Source organism: Syngnathus scovelli, chromosome 21 (assembly GCF_024217435.2).
Source record: "Syngnathus scovelli strain Florida chromosome 21, RoL_Ssco_1.2, whole genome shotgun sequence".
NCBI lineage: Eukaryota > Metazoa > Chordata > Actinopteri > Syngnathiformes > Syngnathidae > Syngnathus > Syngnathus scovelli.
The window spans coordinates 4,427,258-4,440,680 of NC_090867.1; the positions used below are offsets into that span (position 1 = coordinate 4,427,258).

The 13,423-nt window shown below is 43.0% G+C and overlaps 2 protein-coding genes across 7 annotated transcripts; one reads left to right on the forward strand and one right to left on the reverse strand.

Moving 5' to 3' along the window:
• Positions 1–351: 351 nt before the first annotated feature.
• zc3h7bb (zinc finger CCCH-type containing 7Bb) lies at positions 352–8,955 on the reverse strand. Of its 4 annotated transcripts, none has more exons than XM_049758993.2 (21): positions 8,693–8,955; positions 7,940–8,001; positions 7,670–7,706; positions 7,337–7,537; positions 7,042–7,200; positions 6,794–6,931; positions 6,671–6,713; positions 6,354–6,583; positions 5,964–6,246; positions 5,728–5,786; positions 5,504–5,603; positions 5,254–5,415; positions 4,962–5,167; positions 4,793–4,893; positions 4,526–4,707; positions 4,335–4,414; positions 3,951–4,225; positions 3,762–3,867; positions 3,563–3,671; positions 3,228–3,361; positions 352–3,126 (listed from the first exon to the last, which is right to left on the reverse strand). In XM_049758993.2, exons 2-21 carry the CDS (start codon positions 7,996–7,998, stop codon positions 3,091–3,093), a joined length of 2,700 nt encoding a protein of 899 aa, XP_049614950.1. In that variant the 5' UTR covers positions 7,999–8,001; positions 8,693–8,955; the 3' UTR covers positions 352–3,090. The 4 variants fall into 4 exon arrangements, with proteins under 4 accessions (XP_049614950.1, XP_049614951.1, XP_049614952.1 ...); XM_049758994.2 differs by having other exon boundaries at positions 6,363–6,586; XM_049758995.2 differs by having other exon boundaries at positions 352–3,147; positions 6,354–6,586.
• Positions 8,296–13,395, forward strand: rangap1b (Ran GTPase activating protein 1b). 3 transcript variants are annotated; one of them, XM_049759001.2, is made up of 16 exons: positions 8,296–8,460; positions 9,732–9,848; positions 9,912–10,039; positions 10,140–10,199; positions 10,306–10,485; positions 10,570–10,704; positions 10,866–11,024; positions 11,091–11,204; positions 11,278–11,377; positions 11,479–11,563; positions 11,627–11,798; positions 11,949–12,032; positions 12,089–12,191; positions 12,254–12,342; positions 12,419–12,540; positions 12,614–13,395. In XM_049759001.2, exons 1-16 carry the CDS (start codon positions 8,439–8,441, stop codon positions 12,690–12,692), a joined length of 1,749 nt encoding a protein of 582 aa, XP_049614958.1. In that variant the 5' UTR covers positions 8,296–8,438; the 3' UTR covers positions 12,693–13,395. The 3 variants fall into 3 exon arrangements, with proteins under 3 accessions (XP_049614958.1, XP_049614957.1, XP_049614959.1); XM_049759000.2 differs by lacking the exon at positions 8,296–8,460 and adding an exon at positions 9,281–9,399; XM_049759002.1 differs by lacking the exon at positions 8,296–8,460 and adding an exon at positions 9,312–9,448.
• The last annotated feature ends 28 nt before the right edge of the window (positions 13,396–13,423 follow it).

A 13,423-nucleotide genomic window follows, 5' to 3' on the forward strand; every position in this document is an offset into this window, starting at 1 on the left:
CCAATCGCGAATGTGTGTCGGTTACTTAAGGAAGAAAAAAAAATCACATGCTGGTTGCATAAATTGCGTGTACTTCTGAAACCTAGAGTTGCACAATACAGTCGACTTTAACACTTTAATGCAATAGCTTTAACCAATGCAATGTGTCAAAATGCATAAATAAGCTAAAGACCTTCGTGATGGAATCCTTGAACTGTTGAACATCAACCACTTAATTGTCCCACCCTGCACAATAACATAAATGTATCTAAACTGTTTACCAGTATTTATTTTTGTTGCACAGCTGCACACTTTATTCACATTTATAATAAAGGGTTGAAATACTTGAATTAAAATAAAAACTGAAAATACTTGTTTTTCTAAAAGTGTTTATTAAATGCTTTCAAGAGATTTGGTCCACTTGAGTATTTATTAACATCCAACCAGGGAGGAGAGAAAACAAAGTCAAAACATAAAAACAAGAAAATCAATGTAATAGGGAAAAAAAAGTACAGTACAAAATGAGAGGCCTTGTTTGTCCAAGTCTTTACCACCCTGGTTTCTATTTTCTGATCCATTCAAATAACCAATAATTTCTTTGAACGGTAACGTGATTCAACTTGGGCTCTTTAAGTGTTTCTGTAGCAGGGATCAAATGGAATGGGGAGGTGGCGGTTGTTTACAAGAATAGCAGTGACGTTTGTACTGTGGCTTGGCGAGACGTATCATTAAAGAGATAAACACACAACCTTCTTTTGTCAAAAAAAAAAAAAAAAAAGAGGCAAAAATAGGCAGAAGGATCATTTTACCAACAAAGTGCTGTTAACTTGAACAAATCACAGAGAGTTGGGTGGGAGAAAAGGCATATCAGTAAAACAACATTATCCATACCTCCATAGGATGATTGCAAATCAGTGCACAGGAGGAGTTTCAATTGAAATACGATGAACTAAAATAAGTAGGTGTGGTTCAATCTACCCAGCCCAGTTAAACTCTGCCAAGCCACTAAAAAAAAAAAAAAAACACAGCTCCACCATCACTTATCTAAATTACCTTACCGGGGTGCTAAAGTATTATCATAGGTTATCAGGTATCATATAGTACTGTATATAGTAAGCGGGGTTATACAATAAGGGTATGTATTATTTTTATATGTGTGCTATATCAAATAAGGCGCTATGCAGGAGTATATAAGCATCTGTGTACGATTTCCAGATCACATCTTATCTGGCGTGTTTACAGCCACATAGCTATCCCAAGGCCTCAAGACAGATTGTGGCGTCCATTTTGTTGCCCGCTTACAACCTCCCCCAACAGGCTGCATACACAGACGCGTATTTACCGTTATTATATTCATACATGGATATAGGTATACATCGCAATAAACGTACATATAATCAATAGCGTATACGAGAGAAATAGTCCATAGCAATCATTATCATATTCATAATACTAAGGGTAGTAGTAGTAATAATAATACGATCCCTCAAAGAAGCTAAACGGTGGGCTGTTCCAGATGAGGGCGCATTGGCACAGCTAACGATGCTAAGATGACACACAAACACACGTTATGAGTGTGCAGCACTTTAACTCAGGCTCCATCAATTTAAAGCTGCAACCCACTCGTTTGTCTGGAACAACCCACACAAAAAAGAAAAAATGACAACGTAAAAAGTAGAAGAGTTTTTTTTCTTTTCTCTTTTTCTTAAATCACTATCTAGTTCAGCGATACATGTCATATAGCAATACCTCAATAACAGAAAAGTTCTATGTAATCAATACAGTTTTCTGGTTATATATTTATTAAGCTTGATTGCTAAGTTATCAATAATTAGTAGTAGTATAGCATTTATATGTAAATATGTCGTGTGTGTGTGATTTGTGTTTGTGTTTTGCATTAAAGGCTGGCATGAGATGGCAGGCGGGTATCCTGTTTGTGTGTACTGCATATGCATGTGGTTTTGTTCAGAGGCACCAAAGAAATGTGCGAATCTTCATTTAGGACCACTGGATTTAAAAAAAAAAAAATAACAACCTCAGTGGGACTGAAGAGGTATCAATTTGCCTTTACTTTCAAATTAGCTTCACTATTCTAACGCAATGAATTCTTAATTGGATTAAATCAATTCAAATGTATGAAATCTTTGTCCAGATTTTTAGATGCAAACGCTTTTCCTTTCTTCTTAATTAAATACAACACAAGTCTTCAGCTATGGCAGCACTGACACTCATTCAGTCCAATTGAGAGCATCATTTTTTTTTTTTTTTATACCAGGACAGTCTTCTTTCTATGCCCTTATAGCCGTGTGTGCGTGTGCGTGTGTGTGTAAAATACAGCCACCTCTCAAAAAAACAATGTGTGGAAGAAGAGGGGAAAACATTGTTGTGCTTTTGATTTTAGAATGGTAAGCAGACTTGCATATTTCCACAACGCTTTTTTTTTTCCTCGCTGATTGATCGATTTTCCCCATTTTAAAGGCCCGTTCAGGCGTTACATTCAAAGTGCCCTACCAATATGGCAGACAATATAACGAGGAAGTACAACTCCCGATGGGGAAAAAAAAAAAAAAAAAAAAGAATTTGATCACACTGCAGCACATTAACCAGCCCCTTTGTTTTAATTACGCTTACTTGGGTCTCAAAAAGGTTTTTTTTGGCACTATTGAGTTGAAAAGGTCAAGTTTTAGCATGACAGCTCCATTCTTCAAGAGAATTTTCCATTATTGCCAAGCAAAACGTTAAGAACTGCGGCCAGCGCGCTCATTGGAGAATTGCTTAGGTGCTGCAAGGATTTAAAAACAAGAAAAAAAAAAAAAGTTCTTACGTTATTGCCATTATTACTTCAGTCAACGAGAAATGCACCCTGCAGTGAAATCCGACAGAGGGGAACCTACAGGTATTGCGGAAACAAAGCTTCTTCAAAGTTTTGATTGATGGCTGAGATTTGTGGCTTTGTGTTATGTAAATGTGTGTGTTTGTGAGCGCGTGTGTAGAAATTGTGTTTACATGAGCTCCCGCAAGGCAAGAGGTCGGACTAGTGAGATGACGGGCTGCTCAGTTGTTGCCTGTACGGCTGGCTCATCTCCTGTCTCGGTGGCGATTGGGCGATTCTCAGAGGTCGTCTCCGTTGGACAACCGCCGGCCTCCCTGGAACAATACGCACAATTACTATATTACAAGCATGAAATATGACCTTCTTGCCTTTTCACTTGTCTTTAATCATTTTACGTGAGGAAACAACCACTCACCGTGCTTTCGCTGTAGTCGGCCGTTATGGTGACCTGCTTGTCATCCGGGGGCGGGGTCATGGCGGTACTGTCCGCGCGTCTACTCTGATTGGTTAGCTGTAGCCACAGGTCGTACATCTGCTGCATGTCCCTCACTAGAAATAGAGAAAATGGAGGTTATTTATTTATTGAAGAAAAAAAAAAAAATTGATGGGCCACTTATGATCTTACTGAGTAATAATAATCAGTGTCGCGTAATTAGTTGCTGTGTAGGATTTAATTGTCACCTGAGCAGCAATTATCAATTCAAAATATGGCAAAAAAAAAAAGCCTTGGCTTGTGAACGTGCAGCTTACAACTGTTGTTCTTCATGTACGTCCAGACGTCTCTTTCTTCCAAGCTGTGGGCAAACGAGCAGTTGCCAATATAGTGGCACTTTTTCTGCTTCATCACGTGCACACACATCTAGATGAAAAGGCAGCAGATGGAAAACATTGAGAGAATGAGACACCTCCTCTATTAATTCTCCAATGAGAGGCAGGGGGGGGCACTCACATCATATTGCTGTGGATAGGTGCGGGAGAAAGGGAGAGGCCGAACGACAACCCACTTCTTCTTCTCAAAGGATTTCACCAGCAACACTCGACGCTCCTTCGTCCAGCTGGAAAACAAACAGATTGTCACATGGCTTATCGCTTAAGGGGGGGGAGAAGCCAGCGCATGCTTGGAAAGTGCAACCCGCACCTATGCCGTGCTTTGGCGGTGCAGTACTTGAGGTTCTTGTCAGGCTCGTTCACCTGCCCCTCCCGCCAGCATTGGCCGCACACGAACTTCATTTTCAGGTTGAGGGGGCGGCCCCGCCCGGCCCCACCTCCTAGTGCTCCTACCCCCATCCCTACCACAGAAGGGATGCCACCAATGCCGAGGCCGTCGCCACCACCTGCGCCGCCCGCTCCGATACCCATCGCCCCGAGTCCGCCAACAGGCATGCTGCTGCTTGGGTGGGGAATATGGATTGGCTGGAAGAGGACACAACAAGTTCGTTGCACAGGGTAAATTACAGTAGGAAAAGAATTCCGCAGGACACAGAAGACCCCCTATAACCTCTCACTGATATTTCCAGCCTACCCTCTGCTGCTTCTGTGCATTCTGCTCTAATCTCTGCCAGTGTCTTTTGGACTCCTGCACCATCTCTTCATGGGTAATGCCTGAAGAAAATAATGGGCGACACAGCAAAATGTCCATAAAAAAAAAAAATTTCATCATAACAACAAAATCTGTGGTTCTGCACAAAAATCACGTGTGCTCTGTCCACTTACCGCTGTCTTGTTGAAGCACCCAACATTTGAGTTCTATGACGGAGTGTGCGAAGGAGCAGCTGTCCTCGCGCTGGCAGCCGTAGCGAACCTCGTGACGACACACATCAAACTGGCAGAGTGGGTGGAGAGGGCGCACCTTGCTGTAGCGCACATTGGCTGACCGCACCACATGCACCAGGCACCTGCAGTCACATTATGGGATGTCATCGCCGCTGTGGTCTACACCCCACACCCTCTTCCAAAAAAAAATAAAAATCCTCCACTCACTTATTGTCATCAAAAGGGTGTCGAGCTGTGAGGTTGGAACACACCGCCAAGTTTTCTTTGCTGCGCTTGCTTATGATGCGGGGCTTACTATCAAAACATTCCTATTGAAAGAACAAACTCATACAAATCAGTCTTCCTCTTTCCGGAACGCCTAAACAACTGATCTCACCTCACAGAGGAACATGAACATGCCCATGTGGAGCTGCAGCAATCTAGTGACACTGAGAGCACGTCTCTCCGTGCTCCCCAGGGGGTCGAACAGCAGCTCTCGGCTCAGCGCGCCCTTCCTCTCCTGTGTCCATACGTCTATTTCCTCCTGGCAGTATGCAAAGGTACAGTTCTCACCGTACTGGCACTCTTGGCGTTCCTGGACCTCTGCAACACCCAAATGAGGAAGGGGGGATGAGGTTGGGCAAACGCACTCACACACAACTCTGCCCTCTGAAAATGGAAACACAGACCTTTACACAGTACAAAGGCCCCTAAGAAGTTGTTGCGTGCAGGACGGGGCCGAATCCTCTTCCAGGTGTGGTCGTCATTATTTTTAAGGCGACACAGCAGGACGTCCCTCTTACATCGATGTGCTGCTTCTGGCTGGTATTTGTAGTCCATCACTCGCGGACCTGTAAACAAGAGAACAAAGTTTGTTGAATGTATCTAAATATAGAAAAAGAACACGACCCAAAAAAAAAAAAAATTTTAATAATTAACCTATTCGACTGTAACAGGCGTGGCAGGCCTGACGAAACTCGTGTGTGCCAGCCAAAGGATTTCTGGACAGCATGGAGAGGTTTGTTCCCGCTGGGCCATTCTGGAGAGAAAATGCCAAAAATAGATGTAATGGAACGATGCCAAGTGGATCCATTGAAGATTTACGGTTGGCTTTACAAAATGCTTTGACAGACGCAAGAGAAATTCGCAAAGAATGGACTCACTGCTTGTGCAGAGCCGTGGTTGCGCATCCCGGGGATGAAGCTGTGACACACTCGTCCCCCTTAAAGACCACAAACAGTGATGAGCACTTTATAAAAGATGTATTTCATAGATTTATTAGCTAAAAAAAAACAGCAGTGTAGCACAGATGTAATATGATGTTAAAAAAGATTGAAAATTCCTTTGTCAATAAACAACTGGGAATTTATTCAACTGTTGGGCCAAAACTTTCACTCACCGGGCAAAGTGTACTCGGATAAAGAGTCGAGCCCACTAGAAACAAGCCCAGCTTTGCCATCTCCATCCGTGGCTCCACTTGAGAAGCCTCCCAAAGCGTCCTGCGCTTGGGTGGAGCCTTGGTCTGGCTGCGAGAAAGGCTCCAGTTCGGGTAGGTTACTGATGGAGGAGCCGAAGAAGGTGGAGGCAAGCTGGGTTGACGGAGCGGGGAGGTTGGGGGAGTATGGAGGCCGCAGACCCACCGCTGTGTTTGGAAGGTTGGTGGGAATGGCGCCTGCGGGACTCTAAAACAGGAACACAAGTGGAGTGTTTTTGTTTTTCGCAATACAAGATTCTGCACTATTGGTCTAAAACGTGCAGGAGGTTGACTTCTGTGATGAAATGTCCTCACCTCACTCACTTTCTTGGGAATGCACTCCAGGAGATTGTGGTGCTCGTCCTTAATTACGCTGCCGCATTCGTCCATATGTTCAGACACGGGGACGGAGAACGGCATCGGTGGCTGGGATTGGCTGCCGGGGCTCTCGGACAAGTCTGCGCACGGGGTCAGGACTGAGGGATCGTCGCTGACTGGGATGGGCGTGGCCAGAGGTGCTGGGATGCACTGAGCGTTGGACAGGTCTTCTGAGGGTGTGCAAAAAAAAAAAAAAGAATTGATACAAGAAATAGGTATGAGGATCGGCGGTTAGATCAAATTTTTTGCCACACCTGCTCCCATGTCACCCAGAGATTCCATTCCATTGGAAGACAACTAAATGAAGACAACCAATTAATTCTGCATATTAAGTGAAGAAACAATTCCCAAGTCAATATTGATGTTATTACACACACCTCTCCAGTGGGTGCAGATGTCTCCCCAAGACTCTCTCCCTCCGCGGCCGTGGACTCCGACTGGCTGATGTAAGCTTTTCGGCCCTTAAGGCCCAGCTTATTGGCCAGATCCTGAGCCAGATCACATACCTGTCTGTCCTAGAAAGCAGTAAACACAAAAGAAACAATATGTAATAAGATAAAAATATTTGAACTGATACAGAGAAAAAAATATATTGTCCTATATTGGGAATAATGCATTATCATACATGTGGCTCAGTGAGTAGACATTTGGTGCCGCACTCGTACGCCTCTCTGAGTCGTCCCATTTCTCTCAGACATAGTGCTTTGCGGTAGAGAGCTTTCCGACTACCTTCGGATACATACAGCGCACTATCACAGTCCTGAACGCCGCGCTCGAATTCCCTCTGAGGAGGAAAAACAAGCTTTTAGCTGTGGCTGCAAAAACAGAACAATCAATAAACTGTAACCAAGCCAGTGCAGGAAAAACATTTCTAATCAATAATAATTTGTGAGCAGACAATAAGAAGTGATTCCGCTCACAATTTGATAAAAGGCAGCCGCCCTGTTAACATAGAGGCTCTCCATCAGCTTGTGGGGGATGACGAGGGCTTCGGCTTGGGCGTAACGGGCTACACTGATGCCTTCTCCGTACTGCTGAGCCGCCTGACGGCAGTCGCTGTCTCGTCGGAAGCACGAGTTGCCCTCATCCAGGAGGTTACACACCAACTGGGTCAGAAAAGCCTAAAAGGAACAGTGCAAAATAAAAATGCCATGTGTCAGAGCGACCCAGTGTCAGTCAATCACATTACAAAATGAATTTGGGGATGTCAGGAACAATTAAGAAATGAAGGGAAAATATGGACATAACCAAACCTGATAATTCTCTGGCTCTGGGAAAGGCAATGAAGACCTGTAAAAGGATATCACAAATCAACACTTTGCTCAATTAAAAATTTGAGTCTTAATTCCTCCTAGGATTTTTTTTTTTTTTTGGGGGGGGGGGGGGGGGGGGTAGTTGAAGAGAGCTGGAGTACAAAAAACACCCACACGGACAGGCATGGGAAGAACATGCAAATTCCTCACAGACTCGAACCCAAAACCTCAGATCTGTGAGGCACTGGTGTTTAATATTGTTTTACTTACTGAATAAAACTCATTGCTTTCTGGATTTCCTCTCGTCGTTTCAGTCTATCTGAGTCCATTGCCTGTAGATAAAAGCAAATGGAAAATGAACTTATTTTCAGATTTGCCATGATATGAATATTCCCACATAAAGTGCCACCTTAAATTCCTCTACATTACATGGTGGCTATATTTAAAAGTGTCAAAATTGCTAGCTGGCTCCATGCATCGGCAGGGCCTAGCGTAAACAAACTAACAAAATAACGACGCCGGTTCAATTGCAAGTGGGGTGACGCAAAATCTGGACCGGGACGAGAATATTACTCATTTTTTCAATAAAATTGAACACACGCGACATGTTGGATGATGCCTAAACTGCTACGTTTTGTCAGTGAGCACGGTAGATTAGCATTGTTGATATGCTAACTCGCGTCAATCGCAAATAATACCCGCTTCAATTGAACGCTGCACAGACAAAACTGATTTAAATGGACATTAAGCTTTGGGTTAACCGATTTTAATGTTAATCAAGCTATCAAGAGGTAATCGCTGTCCGACTTGCTAACATGCTAAAAGCTAACAGTCTGACTTGAGTGAAAATAAATTGAGCTTTCGATGTTATGTGCCATAACAAGGTTGTGTGGATCGTGTCGTTAAACGTCTACTTTAGACTCAACATGGCTGTAGTTGTGTATAATTAGCAGCAAATTAGTTGACGATACAGAGTGGCGAGCTAGTGTGAATAGTCAAGCCCCTCTTTTTAGCACAACTTACCCCACAGTTTAAGTTTCAAGCGTTTCGGATCACTCGTAACTTCACGAAGCGTCAAAGGTAATAAGTTGGGTTGAAATAAACAACAAGTAGTTATGATCCAGGCAGCATATTTATAAATTTGATGTTCTTGTCATTGATTTGTAGATGGAGCACGAGTTTTTTTTTTTTTTTTTTTTTTTTTTTTTTTACAAGCTACAGCTGCTACCTAACAGCTTGCTTGCTAAATGTTAGCCTCCTCTCTATAGCTGTTTTGGCTAATGCAGTATCGCAACAAGTTTCAATCCAAAGCGGCCACTAGAGGGCAGCAAAGCCACGTATTTTCATGCGTTTAGGGTTCATTGGATAATTTAGTAATTCCCTATTCTGTTCTTATTCAGGTACTGTGAGGAGTAATTAACTAGTTAGTAGTAATGAACTACATATTTCAGTCATCATTTATCGTTTTAAAAAAAACTATTCATAAAAGCACAATTTTTGCCACCCGAAACTGTGTGACGTCATGCTTAAACGTCATATGTAGCACACATAACATACAGCTTTATACATTAATTACAATGTAATATGTTATGTTACTTGCCAACGTGGTGAAATTAAACGTTTAAAATAACTTATGTTTTCCCACAAGCGTGACGTAGAACGACCAAAAAGAAAACCCGGAAGTTGTGGCGTCACATTGAGCAACCGGCGGGCTTCGTTCGCACTCACCGGTCGGCGTGCCTTCTTTCGCCATCATTTCCGAGGAATTCGCTGTCGGCTGTAATGGCCTTCTATTTTCCGATTGTGATGTGTGGCTGTTCATAACACCTAAAAATTATTCGGCGAAGACTGAACGAAATACTTTGAGAGTTTGTCGAGTTGTTCATAAGTCCAGAGTAGCACCTGCTAGCTTCTATTGAGCTAACCACCCGAGCATCTTTGTTACTATTTTTGTATTGAACGTCACTTAAACATTCGAAACGTCACTGGCGGATTTGTATGTTCAGGTTTTTCAATACTTAACCAACAATGACCTAACTCTTGTTTATGGATTTCTCCCTAGACATCATGGCTGCAGATGATATTGCCCAGCTGGTTAATGTTCTTTCCAAGACCCATTTAGGAGATGGAGAGCTAAGTTATAAAGGCCAGGGGCTTAAACTGGACAATGCACAATCAGGTTTGGTTGATATCAATTGAATGGTGCCTGTTGTATTATTTCTTGACACTATTTTGCCTACAGTGGAAGAGCTGGTTCAGGAGATCGAACAGTGCCAGGATTTGAAAGTTTTGCGCTTGGAGGGTAACACTTTGGGTGTAGATGCAGCCAGAGCCATTTCCAAGGCACTGGAAAGAAAAGATCAGCTCCAGGTACATGTTATCCCGACACGATGTATTCCAGGAACATGTTAACACATTATAATATTTTTGAAAAGATCACTAATTCAGTAATGTATTTTTTTTTCTAAAGCGATGTTACTGGAGTGACCTTTTTACTGGAAGACTACGCTCTGAAATCCCATTGGCCCTGGTGAGAATCCACCCAATTCCTGACTGATCCCATTTGACTTTATCTGGAATATTCCCGACACTATCATCAAGTACTTTTCCAAAATTCCTTTGTATGTTTTCATCAGCAATCACTGAGCAGCGGATTAATGATTGCCGGAACCCGTTTGACCGTGCTGGAGTTCAGTGACAATGCTTTTGGACCAGATGGCGTGAAGGGGATCGATCAGCTGCTTAGAAGCACTACCTGTCACACCTTGAGGGAGCTGAGACTCAACAATTGCGGAATGGGAATCGGAGGAGGAAAGGTGAGCTCAGAGAAAATGAGAATTCACAACAAGGAAGTTTTACATGGCGGGAGTGAGAATGTAAATGCTCTGTGGTTTCTGCAGATCCTGGCTGAAGCACTGATGGAGTGCCACAGGCAGTCAACACTCGCGGGAACTCCACTCAGACTCCGAGTCTTTGTCGCTGGGAGGAACCGCTTGGAAAATGAAGGAGCCAGCGCTTTGGCCAAGGCCTTTCAAGTAAAAATATCCGCATGATTTTTTGACCTCCTCGCTTCAAGTTGAAAAACAATTCTGATTCATTTTTGGATACTACTACATTGTAACAGATCACAAAATATTGATCATGTACTCTCATTCACTTATCATTTTTATTCATTATTTTTTATGTGACACTTCAGATGATGGGCAGCCTAGAGGAGGTCCACATGCCACAGAACGGCATCAACCACGCGGGCGTGACAGCTTTAGCTGCGGCCATGCGACTTAACCCAGATCTACGTGTGCTCAATCTTAACGACAACACCTTCACAAAGAGGGGAACGCTGGCTATGGCTCAGGTAAGGGCTCAACACATTCAAAATGCAAAAACATGCCGCTTTTCTTACTCCTGTTGGCCCCCACAGGCTTTGGGGCACCTGAGAAACATCCAAGTGATCAACTTTGGTGACTGCTTGGTCCGTTGTGAAGGCGCCATCGCCCTGGCAGCGGTCTTCAAAGAAGGGTTACCAGTTCTCAAGGTCCAGCAAACTCTCAACAGCTCTTGTCTTTTTTTCTCTGCAGTATTTTGTCTTTAATGTTTCTTGCCTACAGGAGCTGAATCTGTCATTTGGCGAAATCTCAGAGGGGGCGGCCCTCGTGGTGGCTCAGGCTCTCATGGACAAGCCTCACATGGAGAAAGTTGATCTGAACGGTAGACGCACGAACCCACTTAAACAAACGAGTCAGAGGAGGTTATTTTCTATTTTACTGTCTATGGCAAGTGCTTACTGTCTATGTCCTTTCACATGCCAGGCAACTGCTTGGGGGAGGAGGGCTGTGAGGCTCTAAGAGAAACCATGGAGAGCCAGGATAAAGGAGACATGCTGGCTTCACTCAGGTAAAACTGTGGAGGAATTGCAGTTTGCTCTGACGGAGAGATTCTGATTGTTTCTCTTTGTAGCGATGATGAGGGAGAACCTGGTGAAGAGGATGATGATGATGAAGGACATGATGAGGAGGAGGAGGAGGACGGCGATGGAAGCAATGGATGTAATGGTTGTGACGAAGAGGGCTTTGTTGAAGAAAATGGCACAGAAACAAATGAAGAGAGCCCTTCTAAATCTCAGTGTCCTGTAAGATGCTATTTTTGTCGAACAATTTAGAAACCTTAGTTGTTCACTTGAGTGGGTCATGCATTGCAGTTTACTATGACCACAATTTGTACCTAATATTGTGGCAGGTCTGTGCATATCATAAAGAGCAGCTATTTTTTGGTGTCTTAGGAAGAGGTCTTCTCTTTTCTCGACTGCCCGTCTGCCGAGAAGCTTCTTGAGCTGGGAGAAATGAGGGCACATCTGCTACCGGAGGTAAGAAAGGTGGGGGCATAATTTTGTGTGCACTTGACAATGTTCCTTCTCATCAGGTGAATATATTGGATCCACGCAAGCCCGTTGAAGTCCTTCTCAAAGTGGCTTCTTTGTACAGTGAGGAAGGAATGGTGAAGACTACAGTGCTGGAAACATTTGGTAAGATTTTGGCACCGCTTGTCCTTCGAAAAGATGTGTTAAAAATGTGTTTCATCTCACAGACATGCTGTTGAGGAAGCTTCTCTGCGGTTCAGCTCTACAGGCGTATACCACCCTCTCCACCCTGCTGGTCTTTATAGGAGTCCTCAAGGTACCATTGCAGTGTCAGAGTGCTATGTCGAAGTGAGAGGAAGGGATACATTTTTGTTTCTCTTCGTCTGTTTCAGGGAGAAGAGAAGAGGAAAAAAGTGCCTCTAGCACCAGGCTTGTTGTTGTGTTTGGAGCATGCGGTCCAGCAGGACTACTTGGCCAAGCACCACGTCTCCCTGCTTCACACCATCCTGTCTAAGTAGGAACGACACATTCACAATGTCTCCACGACGGAGTGGTTGTTTATATACACTGTGCTTATTACTCGACAGGAACCCCGAGGCACTCAAGTCGTGCAACGGAAGCATGGACAGGTTAAGGTCCGCGCTTGAGAAGAGGTGTCTTGACTAAACCTGATTAACCAACAGCAGGTTACGCACGAATACACTGGGATGTACCGGGATAGATTTTCTCTAAAATAGAGGCTTTTTCAACCACTGATTTCCAACCATATTATATTTTTTTAAATGTCTGTCTGGCATCTTCTAACTTTGATATTTTTTGTTCATGATAGGAATTTATATTTTTATAGGAAATACACAGTTTACAGTAAGTTTAAGAAAGTTTACAGTAAACCGGCAGCTTTTTTTGTTTTCAAAGCATGCACTTTTTTTTTTTTTCAAACACTGTTTCAAAAAGGGATTCAATCATTCAGGAAATCACAACTCTTAATATGGCCAAACCTTGCTTATTATCTAACCATTTGAGTCAGATGTGTTGCAACAAGAATTGTCCACTCCAAAACAAATGTTTCTCACTACGGTTGGTCGTTACTGTTTTTATAAACAAACAATAACTTTACAATACAATTATATACAATTGTTTAATGTAAAAGGAAAGGGCTGTGATGCCATGATCCTTTTTATTATTCAGCAGTCTTAATTAAAAAAAAAAGTGTTACTCTATTGGGGTCACATGTACAATTCCATAATTGCCTCAAGTACTTAAAAATATAAGTGAGCATTTAAAGGAAAAGGGAGTATTCTGTAATTGTATTTTAAATATCTCGACTTGTACTAAAACCTAAAAAATAAAGTTAATCGTACTGGCCTGACTTTTTGTTTTTGTTTTAAACAAATGTT

Excerpts from the sequence above, each read along its gene's own strand:
- rangap1b (XM_049759000.2), top strand. The coding sequence starts at position 9,303 with ATGTTTTCCCACAAGCGTGACGTAGAACGACCAAAAAGAAAACCCGGA. Across the intron at positions 11,025-11,090 it reads GAACGCTGGCTATGGCTCAG|GCTTTGGGGCACCTGAGAAA; the intron begins GTAAGGGCTCAA and ends TGGCCCCCACAG. Across the intron at positions 11,564-11,626 it reads GACATGCTGGCTTCACTCAG|CGATGATGAGGGAGAACCTG; the intron begins GTAAAACTGTGG and ends TTCTCTTTGTAG.
- zc3h7bb (XM_049758992.2), bottom strand. The coding sequence starts at position 7,998 with ATGGACTCAGATAGACTGAAACGACGAGAGGAAATCCAGAAAGCAATG. Across the intron at positions 5,604-5,727 it reads ACCACGGCTCTGCACAAGCA|AATGGCCCAGCGGGAACAAA; the intron begins GTGAGTCCATTC and ends TTTTCTCTCCAG. Across the intron at positions 4,226-4,334 it reads ATGCACAGAAGCAGCAGAGG|CCAATCCATATTCCCCACCC; the intron begins GTAGGCTGGAAA and ends GTCCTCTTCCAG.